The sequence below is a fragment of the Vombatus ursinus genome, unplaced genomic scaffold, assembly GCF_900497805.2.
Source record: "Vombatus ursinus unplaced genomic scaffold, bare-nosed wombat genome assembly UNPS02014777.1, whole genome shotgun sequence".
In the NCBI taxonomy this organism is placed as follows: domain Eukaryota; kingdom Metazoa; phylum Chordata; class Mammalia; order Diprotodontia; family Vombatidae; genus Vombatus; species Vombatus ursinus.
The window spans coordinates 1,108,855-1,124,568 of NW_020954555.1; the positions used below are offsets into that span (position 1 = coordinate 1,108,855).

The 15,714-nt window shown below is 44.0% G+C and overlaps 1 protein-coding gene across 1 annotated transcript in view; it reads right to left on the reverse strand.

The window, feature by feature from the left end:
* Positions 1-1,897: 1,897 nt before the first annotated feature.
* TRIM63 (tripartite motif containing 63) overlaps positions 1,898-15,714 on the reverse strand; it is a 17,257-nt gene continuing 3,440 nt past the window's right edge. Inside the window, exons 3-9 of the mRNA XM_027864968.1 lie at positions 13,217-13,385; positions 11,985-12,080; positions 10,496-10,729; positions 9,665-9,687; positions 7,971-8,095; positions 5,085-5,169; positions 1,898-2,860 (exon numbers count right to left, since the gene is read on the reverse strand). Coding sequence (XP_027720769.1) covers positions 2,827-2,860; positions 5,085-5,169; positions 7,971-8,095; positions 9,665-9,687; positions 10,496-10,729; positions 11,985-12,080; positions 13,217-13,385 — 766 coding nt within the window. The 3' untranslated portion in view covers positions 1,898-2,826. The remainder of the gene's footprint in view (positions 2,861-5,084; positions 5,170-7,970; positions 8,096-9,664; positions 9,688-10,495; positions 10,730-11,984; positions 12,081-13,216; positions 13,386-15,714) is intronic.

The window sequence follows — 15,714 nt, forward strand, 5'->3', positions numbered from 1 at the left end:
AGCATTAGGAGAGAAGGGGGGAACACATGAGAAATGTTACAAAGGTAGAATCCGCAGGACTTGGCACCTGCATGGATATGGGGGATAAGAGAGTGAGGATTTGAGGATGATACCTCAAAACCAAAGAGCCTGGATGACTGGGAAGATGGTAGTGCCCTGGAAGGGGCAGGGAAAGGTTTAGGGGAAAAGATAATGAGTTTGGTTTTGGACAGGTTGAGGTTTTGTTTTTTTTTTTCCCAGTCAAAGACAAGGTTTATTAAAGATCCACCACATTGACTCGTAATGACAAGCAGGCTTGAGCAAGTTTCAGCCCCTGGCTAGATTATAAGAATCTGAGTCCTTGGCTGGATTCTTAAGGAATCTGAGCATTTGTATTGCTAATGCAAGCAGGCCAGATTTTAAAGAGTCTGAGCCCTTTAATGGAGACAAGGTGGACCTTATATACAGAAAGACTATGGGAGGGATCTAAGAGTGGCCAAGTAGTTTGGGGTGACTGGAGGAGGGGTCTGGGAGAAAGGTTATCTTGATGGGAGTGACTGGGAGGTAGAAGGAGATCTACATAGGATCAAGGGTGGGAAGTGGCTGGGGGCCATCTGGAGGTAGTAGACCGAACATGTTGAGTTTAAGATGACTACAGGATGTCCAGTTTCAGATACCTAATAGGCAACTGGAGAGGCAAGATTGGAGATAAGGAGAGAGGGTAGGGTTGGGCAAACAGGCCTGAGAATCACTGAGTAAAGATGGTAATTGAGGATAATTCTTTTCTATTGACATCTTGAAGATACCAACACAGATTATGTTATTTGTCACTGAGCAATTCAACTTTTTTCATCATAGGGTTTCTTGATGACATCCTTTGTCCTTCTTATGTTTAATTCCTTATTTGTAATGTCCTACAGCCTGCTCATGGCTACTGTACCCTCACCCCATGCCGTCAGGGGGATTTCCGAATTCATATCTTGGAGACTGTTTCATATAGCCATATAAAACATAATACAGCCATGATACAGCCATAGAACATCAGAATAAGAATATTGGTGCTAAAAAAGATGGACCTTTTTTTTTTTTTTCAGGGAGAAGCTTGAGGTCATTAAAACAATTTTGCCATTTTCCAAATGCAATCCAGTCTGCTCTCCTCCTCCTGTACTCTTCTGTACTCACTGACTGTTTTCAGTGTCTATCCAAGGTATTAATGTACATATATGTACATATCTACATACATATATATCCATATCTATCTCTATATCTATATAACTTTTTGGGGGGGTGAGGCAATAGGGGTTGAGTGACTTGCCCAGGGTCACACTGGGGCAAGTATCAAGTGTCTGGTCCAAGGCTGCATTTGAGCTCAGGTCCTCCTGACTCCAGGCCCCGTACTCTATCCACTGCACCACCTAATTGCCCCTAGATATATCTATATTGGAAGACAAACTATAGATTCCCTATCTGACTCTGTCATGTAGTCTAGATAATGACTTTCTTCATCCACTTAGTTTTTCCTTTATGAATGATGTTAGGTCAGGTTTCCTTCATCCACTTAGTTTTTCCTATGTGAATGGTTAGGCCAAGCTCTTCTGAATGAATCTAGGAGGAATACCTTAATCAAGGATATCACAGATCTCACTGGATCATGTAGCGAGAAAGTGAGATTCTTTTCCTTTTGTTTTTGTATCTTCAACTACTTGCACTTAACAATCACTTAATCGATGCTTATTGGATTGGATTGTTGGAAGTAAAGCCGGTCATTAACCTTAAAGCACAATCTAATTGTCATCTATTGTTATTAACACTATTGCTAGCCCTGTTCTGCTTCTTAACCTTGGGATCTTTGACAGGTCACGCCCTTTGTCTTTTAGCTTCCAGACTTAGTCACTTCCTCTGTGAATGAGATAATGATCACATCACATCAGTGCTCATAGCACTATCTATTTCAAAGGAATGTCGTGAGGATGGGGTGAGATGCTAACTCTTCCCCCAACCTTGAGACCGCATAGATTCTCCCTTAATAAGTGAAATCCTAGATAGTTGGCCAAAGCACATAGGTGTTAAGTGACTTCCCTGGGTTCACACAAGCTAGGATAAGGAGCTGGATTTGAACCCAGGTCTTCCAGATGCCAAAGGCAGCACTCACTCTATCTACTACATCAAAGAAGCATCCAGCATGTTTGAATGCACCCTCTTATCTCCTACCCCCAGCTTCTATCAGAGATTTGCTCCCATAGGCCCTTGTCTGTCTGCACCAGACCCTTCATTCAGGGGTATAAAGTGAACACCTTCCTCCATTTTAGGAACATCTGATAGAACTGTGCATTTATTTGAACAATGTGCAACATAAATTCAGTCAGTAAGTACCCTGTGTGACAGGAATATGCATTAAAGTACAGTACACTCTTTCTTTCTAGGCCCAGAAAGTGGTGTGGAGAGGGGCCCTGACAGCTGCCAAGTACCCAATCCCTCAGCATCTCTGACCACTTCTAACCATTCCACACAATGACTTCCCTCCCCTGCACAATGTGCAAAGTCTTTTTCCGGAAAGCACCAGATCCATATACATTTACAGTTATGTACAAAAAAAAGAACATTAAAAAAGAAATTGTACAAAACATTCCATTTTGCACCGACGTAGAAAAGTGTCCTGTGTCTTTTGTTTCAACAAGTCTCTAAGCCTGGGTGAGTGACCACTTGCTAGGCCATGGGGTGTATCCAGTCTCTGCGACCTGGCAGAGGTGGGGTCCTTCTCCCCTCTGAGCTCGGGGCTTGCCACAAAGACTCCTCTCCTGGGTAAGGCCTCTTTTCTCCCCTGTCTTTCTCTTGGCTTGAGTTTCCTCACTGGAGATCTTCCTGCCTCTTTCTTGTACTCCTGGAAGAAAGGAAGCAAGAGACTCTGGTGAACGGGGTTGAGAAGAGGGGAAGGAAATCTTTCTAGAGTTTTAGATCTAGATCCAGAAGAGATCTTAGAGATCATCAGATCCAACCCCATTGTTTTACAGTGGAGGAAACTGAGGACCAGGGAGGGCAAGTGACTTGTCACACAGGGAGTAAGTATGAGAGCCAGGTCATGACATTTCAGAACAGGAACTTCTCTGACTTCAGAGTCCTCAGTCTTCTTATGATGGTGCTCTATGCCCTAAATTCTTCTTTCTTTTCCTGTGCCCTTTTTAAAAAAAAAAACATGATATAATATAGTCTAAGTATATGGGTCATATCCTATTATAACAAACTCTCAAGGTTTTTTTGTATCTGAAGAGAAAAGAAAGCAGGACCGGGAGTTAGAAGACCTGGGTTTGAGTCCTGGCTCTGCCAATATAACAAGTCACATCCCAATTCTGGGCTTCAGTTTCCGCATCTGAAAAACGGGGACAATTTTTGCACCACCCACCTCATAGCGTCTGGTGGATCAAACATGACTTTCTTTGTAACCGTGTAATGCTACATAGATGCCAGCAATAATGATAATAAATAATTATTAAACTTCCACAGAATAAGACCAGAATCAAGAAGTGGGTGTTACAAAGGAACAGATTTTGACTCACGGTTAGAAATGTAACAGATAAAAGTGTCTAACAATAACACAAGCGACCTCAAGATGTATAATCATCAGAACCTTACAACATAGAATGTCAGAGCTGGGAGGGACCTTAGAACACAGAATAACAGAGGTGGAAGGGAGCTTAGATTATTATAGTGTCAGAGCTCAAAGGGGCCTTAAAGATCATATTTTTGTTGTTGTTAAGACATTTTTTCAATCATGTCCAACTCTTCGTAACTCCATTTAGGGTTTTTTTTTTTTTGGCAAAGATACCAGAGTGGTTTGCCATTTCTTTCTTCAGCTCATATTACAGATGAGGAAACTGAGGCAAACAGGATTAAGTGACTTGCCCAGGGTCACACAGCTAGTCTGAGGCCAGATTTGAACCTATGAAGATGAGTCTTCCCGATTCCGAGCCCAGTGTGCCCCCTATCCACTGTGCCCCCACGTTGCCCAAAGATCATGTAGTAGCATCCACTAGAGAAATCCTCCCTACCACATCCCTCACAGATGGTCATCAGCATCTTCAGGGACACTTTCTTGCCTTATGGGACAGCCATTCCACACTGGGACATGCTCTCATCATTTTTTTTTTTTTTTTTTTGATACATCGAGTTGAAACCTTTCTCTCTGTAACTTCCACCCACTAGATCTAGTATGTCCTCTTCCAGGCGTGCACAACAGAGGGCTGTGGTCTGCACTCCAGAGCATGCTGGGAAGTGGGGGTGGGGGACAGGACAACTGCAGCAGGCGAAACATTCTGCTTGTTGAAGAGATGGGGACTCCCATTGGCCGGTCCCGTGTTACACCTCCCACAAAACAACTTTCAAATATTTGAAGGAAGTGATGAAAATAAACCCTCCTTTTTCTCTTCTCTTCTCCAGGCTAAATCTAACAATTCAACAAACAGTGTGGTGTATTGAGAAGCTTGCTCGAGTTGAAATCATACGACCTGACCTGAGTTCAAATCTTGGCTCTACTGTTTACAGACTGTGGGTGTGATGTTGGCCAAATCATTTCAACCTCACCTGTAAAATGAGGGGGTTGGATTTGGGGACCACTGAAGTCCCTTCCAACCCTAAATCTGTGATCCTCTTAGGTATCTGGTTCCTTCGCCTGCTCTTCCCAAGGGACTTTCCCATTACCTTCCTCTTGACTTTACTTCAGTTTGGCAAGGTAGCCAGATGCCTGTTTCTGGCCAACTCTAGACGATAAGATATTTTTTACTGAATGAGAAGTTGGCCAGCGTGGTCTTCAACTTTCTTTGAACTCTTAAATCCTGTGCTTTTTTTTGGGAACACTGAGTTGCTTTCAGGGTTTCTCCCAATCTGTGCTTTGCATTTCTTTCTTTTTCCTTTTTTTTTTTTGGAGGAAATTGGGATTAAGTAACTTGCCCAAAGTCACACAGCTAGTAAGTGTCTGAGGCCACATTTGAACTCAGGTCCTCCTGACTCCAGGGCCTGGTGCTCTATCCAGTGCACCACCTAGCTGGCCCTTGTGCTTTGCATTTCAATGCAATCTCTAAAGATCCAAAAAATGGAACAGACTTCCTCACCTCCCACCTTCCCCTCCAGCGGGCCCCTCTTCCTCTTCCTCATTCTCCTCTGCCTCTGCCTCGAGGAACTCTTCTTCTTCCTCATCTGTAGATGAAAAGCAAACAGCTTTAGAATGGGCTGGGGTTCCTTGCTCCATCCATCCTCACCTCCAGATGTACTGAGCACGGGCATTCCACCCTTGTTCATCTATCCAAGGTTTCCTTTCCACAGGGGAGGCCAGAAGCGTGGAGAGGGTGGGAGGCTTGCTGAGTAAGGTCCAAGGGGAACAGCAAGTGTTAGAACACCTGCAGAATGAATGAGTCTTCCCTTTTCCCTCTTCCTCCCTTTCTTTTTTCCTCTCTTCCCCCCAACCCTAACCCGGGCTGACACAAAGACATTCCTTTGTTTCAGAGTCACCCACTGCCTATCACCTGATCTTGCTGTGGCCTTGAAGAGGGACTTTGGGTAAGACACAGTTTGTCTTCAACTCCTTGAAACCACAGGAGAGATAAAGGTGGTCTGGCAAGAACAGATGGAATGCTCTCTGGGCTCAGAGGTCAAGGTCCTCCCTGGAAACTCAACTCTGTGTCTCCATTCAGTCCTGGAAGCCACGCCTTTGAGCCCTGTCCCTGCCTGGCACGCCTTGTCCTGCTCATCCTGTTCTTCCAACCTTCAGTACTCTGTCTTCTCAGTAACTCCTTTGAAACTGGGTGAGGGATTTTTGTACCAGTTTCTTAGCTCTCCTAGACTCAAAGCCTGGCTGGGTCATCTTAGAAGTAACTAGGAAATCCCTTCCCCTCTCTAGGCCTCCATTTTCTCATCTGTAAAAGGGGGGGGGGAGTTGAATTAGATGCCTGCTAAGGTCAGTTTCCACCCTGGTTTTCTGTGATCACAAAATTTGTTCCATGTTTCTTTCCTTTGAAAGGAGTTTGTCTCCTGGGATTCTGAAGACAGGGAACAAATCCCCTAATCTCCACAATCATCTTCCTAGACTCTTAACTGGACCTTGTTTATTAACCAGATTAAATGTTTGAAAAACTTTTTACCCTGGAGGGCCTGAATTCAGTTACACTGATTCAATGAAACAAACACTTATTCAGAATCTACTCTGGGGGAAATTTTGTCAATGTAAAAATATATATCAATAAAATTTAAAAAAATATTTTTAAAATAAAAGAGTTTATACTGAGTTATAGGATGTGGGCTCAATCCTGGAACTCTTACTTCTTACCTGTGTGACCTTGGGCAATCTACTTAATTTTTTAAGGCCTTCTTTTAATCTTTTGTGAAAGGATGAATGAAAAAACATTTATTAGGGCTTACTATATGCCAAGTCCAGTGCACCATAAAATGAAGAGCTTGGATTTGAAAACATCTGAGGTCTCTTCCAACACTAAATTTGAGTCACCCATGATTCTACTAAAAGGGACTTTGGGGAATACAAGGTGAATAAGGCAAAAGACCTCCCTGCAGGATTTTTCAGTCCAGTAAGGAGGAAGGTTAGTGCATTTCCAAATTACAGGGTAAAGACTTTCCCTAAAGGGATCAATGCTGGATTGGAGAGGCTAATTAAGGCAACTGAGGTCTTTTGAATGCCTTCAAGTTACAGATTACTTCACCTTGCTGATGGAAAGAATTACAGCAAGTTAGAGTTAGAAGGAACCTTTGAATATAGACTGTTGGAACTCAGAGGGCCTATAGAGTAGAGACTGCCAGCGCTGGGAAGGGTCTTAGAACACAGCATGTCAGAGCTGGGAGGACCCTTAGAACACAGAATGTCAGGGCTGGAAGGGAGCTTAGAACACAGAATGTCAGAGCTGGAAGGGAGCTTAGAACACAGAATGTCAGAGCTGGGAGGGCCCATAGAGCAGAGACTGTCAGAGCTGAGAGGGAGTTTAGAACACAGGATGGCAGAGCTGAGAGGGCCCTGAGGACACAATATGTCAGACCTGGGATAGACATTAATCATAGAGTGTCAGAGCTTAGCGTGGCTTCAGGACATAAAATGTAGAATATAGAATTTTAGAGCTGGAGAATGTAGAGACAGAATATCAACTGGCAGAGACCTTAGAATATAGAATGGACATGGAGAGTGGAGAAAGGCCATGTGATGTAGTAAATAGAACCCTAGATTCTGTCAGGAGATTCTAATTTCAATTTCAGCTCTAAGACCTGTACTCTGTGGCCACAAAAGGGTCATTTAAGCTTGCCAAGCATCAGACAGATTTGGATATTTCAAAATCCAAAACCTTCTTTCTTATACCAGCTAACAGAATTGCTGTTCTTACTGTCAAAATCATCTCCTAATTCACCTGGATATGAATATTAGCAATGCTTTTAAAAAGATACTTTCATAAACCTTAGTTTCTTCCTCTGTAAGATAGGGATAATCCATGTCACAGGGTCGTTGTGAAGAAATCTATTTGTTTACTTTAAAGCCCTTTCAAAATGTAAGTTGTTATTGTTCAGCTGGGATGTTAAAGCTGAAAGGGACCTTAGACACCATCTAGCCTTAATGTCCTCATATTAAAGCAGAAGAAAGTGAGAGTCAGAGAGGGAAAGTGACTTGCCTGAGGTCACACAGCTAGTTAGTGAATGAGCCTGGTCTAGAACTGAGGTCTTCTGACTCCTAGTCCAGAGCTTTTTTTCTGTTCTACCTTGGACAGGGTCCAGATGTCCATTGGTCAGCTGATCTGTATTGGGGATGAACTAGATTGCTTCTGAAGCCCTTTCCATTTTAAAGGTTCCATGATTTTCTGAATGTAGGTATATCCCTGTAGTAGGAAGTCTCTCCTTCTTCTCTCATAGCCTCTCCTCTGCCATCAGCCTAGCTCTGCCTCTTGGTACCCCAGGTTTCCTATAGTAGGGTAGGGAAATAGATCCAGTCCTTCCCAATGAAGTCTTACCTGACACAAAGTCAATTGCCTTCAAAGTGTCTGCTATGTGCTCCAGATCCAAGGTGAAGTAATCCATGTTCTCGAAACCTTGTTCTATCTTGCCTAGATGGCAACCCTTGGATGCTTCCACAATGCTGTTGAAGACAAGACAGTGCCGGTTGAGATCTCATCTCCTGCTATTCCAGAGCCCAAGGAAAGAAGCTCCCTTTGAACCTTTCTTGGGGCAGCTAGATGGTGCAGTGGATAGAGCACCAGCCCTGGATTCAGGAAGACCTGAGTTCAAATCTGGCCTCAGACACTTGATACTTACTAGCTGTGTGACCCTGGGTAAGTCTCTTCACCCCATTGCCTCACAAAAAAAAAAAAATTGAATCTCTCTCAAATTTGAGAGTGACTTCTCCCTCTGTTTCTTACTGTTCCCTCTATATTTAGCCATGCTCCACCTCCAGATGAGGGTACTGTTCCATCCTCCAGGGGATCTGGCCTAGAGCCACATAAGGCAGGAGAGTGAGACAATTGTGAAAATGGTCAGCCAAGTGCCAAAAGTCAGGAGCCCTGGGTTCCTAGTGTTGATTCTGCTATTTACTTGCTGTGTGACCTTAAATAAGTGACTTTACCTCAGAGCTAGACTTAGTATTCTCCAGGGTCCCTTCAACTTTTGACATTCTAAATACTAATATTAGACTGTAAGCTCCTTTTTTTGCCTAATTTTGGATAATTTTATTGTTTTTTAAAAAAATAATTTATTTTTAGTTTTCAACATTCATTTGCATAAGATTTCGAGTTTTAAATTTTCTCCCCCTCCCTTCCCCTCCCCCCCACAAAACAGCATGCAATCTGATATAGGCTCTACTTATACAGAATGTAAGCTCTTTGAGCTAAATGTATAGCTTACATAGCACTTTAGTAATATCTAACCATCTATCCATCTATCTTATCTCACTTGCTTCCTATGACAACCCTTTGAGGTAGGTGATATTATCTCCATTTTATAGCTAAAGAAATTGAGGTTGAAAGAGTTAAAATCAGGGGTGGGAACCTGCAGCCTCAAGGCCACATGTGGCCCTCTAGGTCCTCAAGTGCGGCCCTTTGACTGAATCCAAACAAAATCTGTGAAGTTTGGATTCAGTCAAAGGGCTGCCCTTGAGGACCTAGAAGGCCACATGTGGCCTTGAGGCCACAGGTTCTCCACTCTTGGCCATTAAATGATTGCCCAGGGTTTAAATGCTAGTAAGAATCTGAGGCAGGTTTCCAAGCCCAGAGCTCTATCCATTATGATACCCAGCACCTTGCCTAGTGCCTGGCATATTCATAGTAGGTGCTTAATAATGGCTTGTTGAATGATTGATCAATTCCCCTTTCTGCCTTAACATTCTAATTCTAAGGTGCCATGAATCCTTGGCATTCTGTTTTCTACAAACTTTTTTTTTTCCTGCAAGTTTTCCTTCTAAGCTCTGACATTCTATTATAGAAGGTACCTTCCCCCTCATTATTATTATAATATTATTATTATAATGGAGACAGACCAGAGTTAGAGATCGGGGAAAAGGAAGCAAAATGTTCCAGGGCCTTGGAATTACAGAACCTCCCAACAGAATTCATCAGGAAAAGTTAGCATGGAGAGAATGGGAATTCCCTTTAGGCTGGTTGGAGGATTGGAGCATCAAAACCCTGAATTTCTACACCCCTCAAGGAATACTTACGCTTTGATCAGTGGCTTGGCGTTCTGTGGGAAGAAAGAGAGAAGGCAGAGGGTTAATCTGGATAGAGGTTCAGCCATTGGACCTGGGCACTCAGATGCTGTAAATATGGGTACCCATGAGCCAAAGACTTCCTAGCAACCTGGGTTTCCCTGGGCCAGCTATGGCACCAGAGCTGAAGAATGTCTCCAATCTCTTCGGTTTTTTTTCCCCTTTGCATGTGGTCAAAAATCATTTCCTTGGCACCGTCCCCAAGCCCTGTTACAAAGTCCCAAATCTGGCCAAATCCTGGAGGAATGGGTTGGGAACTCCTGATGTTTGACCAGCCCCTGCCTCCATGGTTCCTGGCAGAAGGGAGACCCACTACAGTCCCATCCCACAGGTCATCTATGCTTTCTTCTATCCATGATTCTCGTCTTCCCGCAAGAGCGTAAGGAAGCCCCTTGCAGCAGAGAGCCCTAGCCTAAGATTCAGGAGACTGGAATCTGCAGCCTGGTTCTTATCGTTATCCATGGTGTGACCTTAAGCAAGTTATTTTATTTCTCTGACCTAAAGTCTCTTCATCAGTAAAGGATGAATGGGACGAGATGATCTCTAAGAGCCCTTCTCATTCTGACATTCTCTGTTCTAAGTCCCTTCCCACCCCTGACATTCTATGTCCTAAGCTTCCTTCAATTTCTGACTTTCTTTGTTCTTAGGCACCTTCCAGCTCTGGAATTCTATGTTCTCACATCCCTCCTAGCTCTGCCATTCTATACGCTAAGATTCCACATTGTTCTGACATGCTATTGATCTTTTGATGGGTGACGGGATACTGAGAAGCCAGCTGCTCACCATCAGGAAGGCAGCTCCTCCTGGCTCATCCATGGATTGGATGGCTGTCTCCACCAGTTTGGTGGCCTTTTCCAACTGCTCCCGATACTGCTGTATCAGGGCTTCAATGAAGCTGATCTTCTCCTCTTGCTCCCGAGTGATTCGCTGTAGCAGCTCACTCTTCTTCTCATCTAAGATGGCATACAGGACATCAAACTTTTGGCTTAGTTCCTCCTTTACTTGATGACTGTTCTCCTGGAGAAACAGAGAGAGATTCGGGGTCACCTCCTCTGGGGCACTGGATTCCCTTACTCCGGAATCCCATGCTGGATTCTTCCTTATGTCTTTTCTTAGCTCACATTTCTATAGTCTTTTGATCCTAGATTTATAGTCAGAAAGAACCTACCCTAACTCAAAGGTTTTTTTGAGGAAAGTGTTCTGGAAACTATAAAATGCATAGACATATAAGCTATAATTATATGGTTATTATTATTATTTATTAATTATTATTATTAGCTGATTATCACCCAACTCAGGGCTCTTGCTGTCTAGCACAGGTCAAGGTTTGACTAACTTCCTCTCTAATCTGTATTCCTACCCTAATGGGATTCAGAAAAATATGTGTTTGGGTTGGTTTTGTTTTTAATACAATTATGCTAAGGGTTTCCCCAATTTTGAACCATCCTTCTATCCATGGTATAAATCCAACCTGATCCCACAGGTCATCTATTATTTCTGCTATCCATGATGCTTTCTCTTCTTGAATAATTTAAAAAAATGTATTGCTGTGGTCTTTTTACTAAGATTTCCTTAAACTTAAAAAAAAATAAAATTCATTAGTGATACTACTTTATAGTTCTCTTTCTTTACTTTATTCTTTCCTGGTTTGAGTATTAGTACTATATTGAATCTCATAAAAAGAATGTGGCAGTATTTTATAATTTTGAGAATAATGTGTATAGTAGAGGTATTAATTGTTTTTTAATCATTTAATAAATTCTTTCTGAACCAATGTTTTGTTTTGATTTCCCTTTGGTAGTTCCTTTATAGCTAGTTCAATTTCACTCAGAAAAACCAGTGCTAGAATTGATTATATCCAAGGAAGCAGTAGACAGAGAGAAAGGAATCACAGAATCACAGAATATTATACTGGAAAGAGCAGAATATTTAGAGTCAATAGAACCTGGGTTCCAATCCCAAATTTGTAAATTGCTACCCATGCTACCCATAAAAAGCTAACCATTTGTAAATTGCTACCATCTTGGACAAATCACTGTACCCCTCTGGGTTTCAGTTTTCTCATCTGGAAAATAAGAGCTCTTTTCCAACTCTAAGTCCCAAGTTCTCTTTCATTTCCACTCATCCCCACATCTATTACACCTGCCCAACCAGTCCTGGGCACTGGGCCTCTAACCATGACATCTGGAGGAGCCATTAGGGGCCATTTAGAGTTGGAGAGGGGGAGGGTTGGCTTATGGTGGGTGGCTGAGCCCTTTCTCCCATTCCTCACCTTGGTAACTCTACAGGAGTCTTCCAGCTGGGTGATGATCGTCTGTACTCTGTCATTCCCAGCCACCAGCATGGAGATGCAGTTGCTCAGCTCGGTCTGAATAAGGAGGGTAGAGGGGAATCCAAGATAGATTTAACCTCTACTTTGCCATGAGACAAAGAGAGGCAAGGGACACCCTTGTTCCAAATCTCCAATCCTCTCCTTTAGGGAGGGTTCCCCAAAGGGATTGGGAACCTCTCTATTTCTAGGGATTAGTGGCAGGCTTTAGCCTGGACAAGGAATCACAGAATCATCGAGTATTCAAATTAGAACTGTTAAGCTCATCTTGTATAAGATGTTTTTATTTTCATATTTTATTTTTACATCACCTTCATTCCCAGATATATCCCTCCCACTTTGACAGAGTTGTCTCTTATGTCAAAGAACAAAAAAGAAAGAAAAATAATATGGAATATTAAAGTAGAAATGGGCCTTAGAACACAGAATCTTAGAGCTAGAAGGGACCTCAATGACCAATCAGTTCACACTATTCATTTTTACAGATGAGGAAACTGAGGCCCAGGGAGGTCTCCTCTAGCTCTGAAATCCTGTGACTATGACTTCATGGCTAGTTAGTAGCATAGCCAGGGCTAGAATCAGGAAGGATAGAAAAGAAGAGAAAAAGAATAATAAGTAAAGATGTGAGAGGAAGAGAGGGTGTGTGTGAGAGAGGAAGACAAAAGGAAGGTATCACTGGTGGACAGTAGGTAGAGACTTCCTCCTCAACCCCTATCCACGCACCCAACTTGTCCCAGGGATAAGAAAATGGCATTTTCTTAAGTTCTGGAGAGTGGAGGAGAGGTTTGGAGGGGACTTTGTAGTTGTGGAGATGGGGATGGGTAGATTAGAAGGCAAAACAGCCCCCCCAACTCTCTCCTATAGGAATAGCCCTGTGACCTGAGATGGCCCATGGGGAGAGGGGAAGGCAGGAGGCCCTATCCCTTGGGGTCTGACTTTTCCCTAGGGCCACACCCTGTAACTCTCAAGTGACAGTAAATATAACAAGTGACCTCAGGCCTCCCTCCTCTGATTTGAGGGGGGTGGGGAGATAGCTTCTCCCAGTGCCCTGGGAAGTCTCCAAGGCTATTCCTGAAAGGTCCAGCTCAGCACATCCCCTGAGCTCTAATCAGCAACATGAAACATGAGTTATAAAGCCAGCCCCTCCCAGGGTCACGACCAAGGCTCATTCTTACCTTCTGGCCCTGAAAAATGTTCTGTAGTGGGGCCACCTCGCAGGCCTTGTGGACCCCAAACACCTTGCACATGGAGCAGGTGGGCACCTCGCAGGTCAGGCAGTAAATGTTGATCTTCTCGTCCTCATGCTCCTTACACATGGGGTGGTTGCCCTTCTGCAGGGGCCGGCTGGAGGGAAGAGCTCAGCCTGGTCACTGGGGTACTACTCCCTCTGCCCTGCTCCTCCTGGAAAAGGCTCGAAGTCTCACCCATCCCCCTGCTCTGGCCCTGGGGGCCTCAGGGCAGCTCATGGAGAGCCCAGAGGTCCCCCCACCCCACAGCTCTGTCCCAGGAACAAACAATTGTCTGGTCTCCATGTGGCTGGTAATAAGAACTCTGATCTCAAATAAGCCAGTGTCCACTCCTGCTCCCAGAGACAAGGGCAGCTAACCCAGCTTGGGTTTTTTATTAGATGTAGAAGGCTCCAAATATTCATAAGGCCTTAGATTCAGAGCTGGAATTAGAGGTCATCAAGTCTTATTTCCTCATTTTATGGATGATGAAAATAAGACCCAGAGAAGTTAAGTAATTTTCCCAGGGTCACAGAGCTAAGGTTGATAGCTGGCAAAGGAATGGTGTTCTGAATGAGCAGAAGAAGTAGAAAAGGGTCTTCCCAGCAAAGATTCCTTCCCCAGGCTAGGACTTCGCCTGCCCCACTTCTTAACCCTTAATTCCCTCCTGTTTTGTCTCCACTAATTCATACCTTTCCTCTCCTTCAAAATCTCCTCCTCCAGGAAGCCCTTTTTGACTACTACTACAACTGGCTTTCAGAAGATTGTTGGATGTAGAGCTGATGAGAACCTTAGAGATCATCTCTAGGCTGAGCCCCTTCTCTTACAAATTTGGAAACAGAGGTAGAAAGAGGTTAGGTGATTTGCCAAAGATCACACAGGTAGTAAGTAGTAGAACTAAAATTTGAACCCAGATCCTCCAGTATTCTTTCCACTGCACTGTGGAGCCTGCCTTCCTTCATCCTCTACTCTGTCCCCGTGGTATTTGCCACATACCTCTCCTTCCAATGTTTCTTCCTGAATCTGTACACTGCAGCAAAAGAAGCCAGCACTGAGATGCAGACTTGGGTTCTAATCTTGGTTCTAGCCCCTGACTGCTGTGCGACAAGGGGGAACTCACCTCACCTCTCTGGGCCTCTGGATGACTTCAAACATTCTTTCCAGAGCTGATGCCACGATTCCTGAACCAAGACACCCTTCCCACTTGCCTCTTTCTTTCCCTGCCTTATTTATTTTCTTCTAGTCAGTGTCGATGTTACTGTAAGACAGTGGCGTCAAGCTCAAATAGAAATGGAGATGACTAAATTGCATGTATGGATCCCTGCCGGCCGCATATTGACTCAGAAATCCATATCTGTTTATGTATTTCCTTTTAAATTAATTTATTTTGTTAAACATTTCATGATTACATTTTAGTCTGGTTCAGGCCACACCCCGGAGTGTTGTGGGCTGCACATGGCCAAACACATGTTTGACACCTGCACCCCCTTTGGCTCTGGTCAGAAGGCTGATTTTTGATCATTGGAGTATGACATTATTATCACTAATAATTAACAAGAAAGAGCATGGTTGAGTGGAAAGAGAGGGCCAGGAGATGCAGCTCCTTAATCCTGGTTAGGTCACTGGCTTGTGGTACGGCTTGGGATCAGTCTCTAGGTCTTAATTCCCAGTTCTGAGAGAGTATGTGTATGTGTGTGTGTGTACTTGTGTGTATGTATGTGTGTACCTGTGTGTGTGTGGTCACGTACGTGTGCGTGTGGTCACGTACGTGTGCGTGTGGTCACGTATGTGTGCTGATGACAATAGCGGATATTTACCTGGCATTTTAAGGTTTACAGAGCTCTTTACAAACATGATCTCATTTGGGCCTCAGAACAGCTCTGTAAGGGAGAGAGTGGAGGTCTTGTCCTCGTTTTATGGATGAGGAAACAGGCCCGGAGAAGTCCCCCAGCTAGTAAAGGGCAGGATTTGAAGCTAGGTCTTCCTGATTTTAACTCCAGCACTCTGTGGCCCCTTCTAGTGCTGGCATTCTGGGTTCTAAGGGCCTTTCCAGCTCTGACATTCTCTGTTCTAAAGGTTCTCCCAGAGCTCTGACATTCTAGGTTCTAAGGACCCTCCCAGCTCTGACATTCTGGGTTCTAAGGACCCTCCCAGCTCTGACATCCTGTGTTCTAAGGTCTCTCCCAGCTCTGACATTCTGGGTCCTAAGGACCCTCCCAGCTCTGACATTCTGGGTCCTAAGGTCCCTCCCAGTTCTGACATTCTGAGTTCTAAGGTCTCTCCCAGCTCTGACATTCTCTGTTCTAAAGGTTCTCCCAGCTCTGACATTCTGGGTTCTAAGGATCCTCCCAGCTCTGACATTCTGAGTTCTAAGGTCCCTCCCAGTTCTGACATTCTGGATTCTAAGGTCCCTCCCAGCTCTGACATTCTGGGTTCTAAGGTCCCTC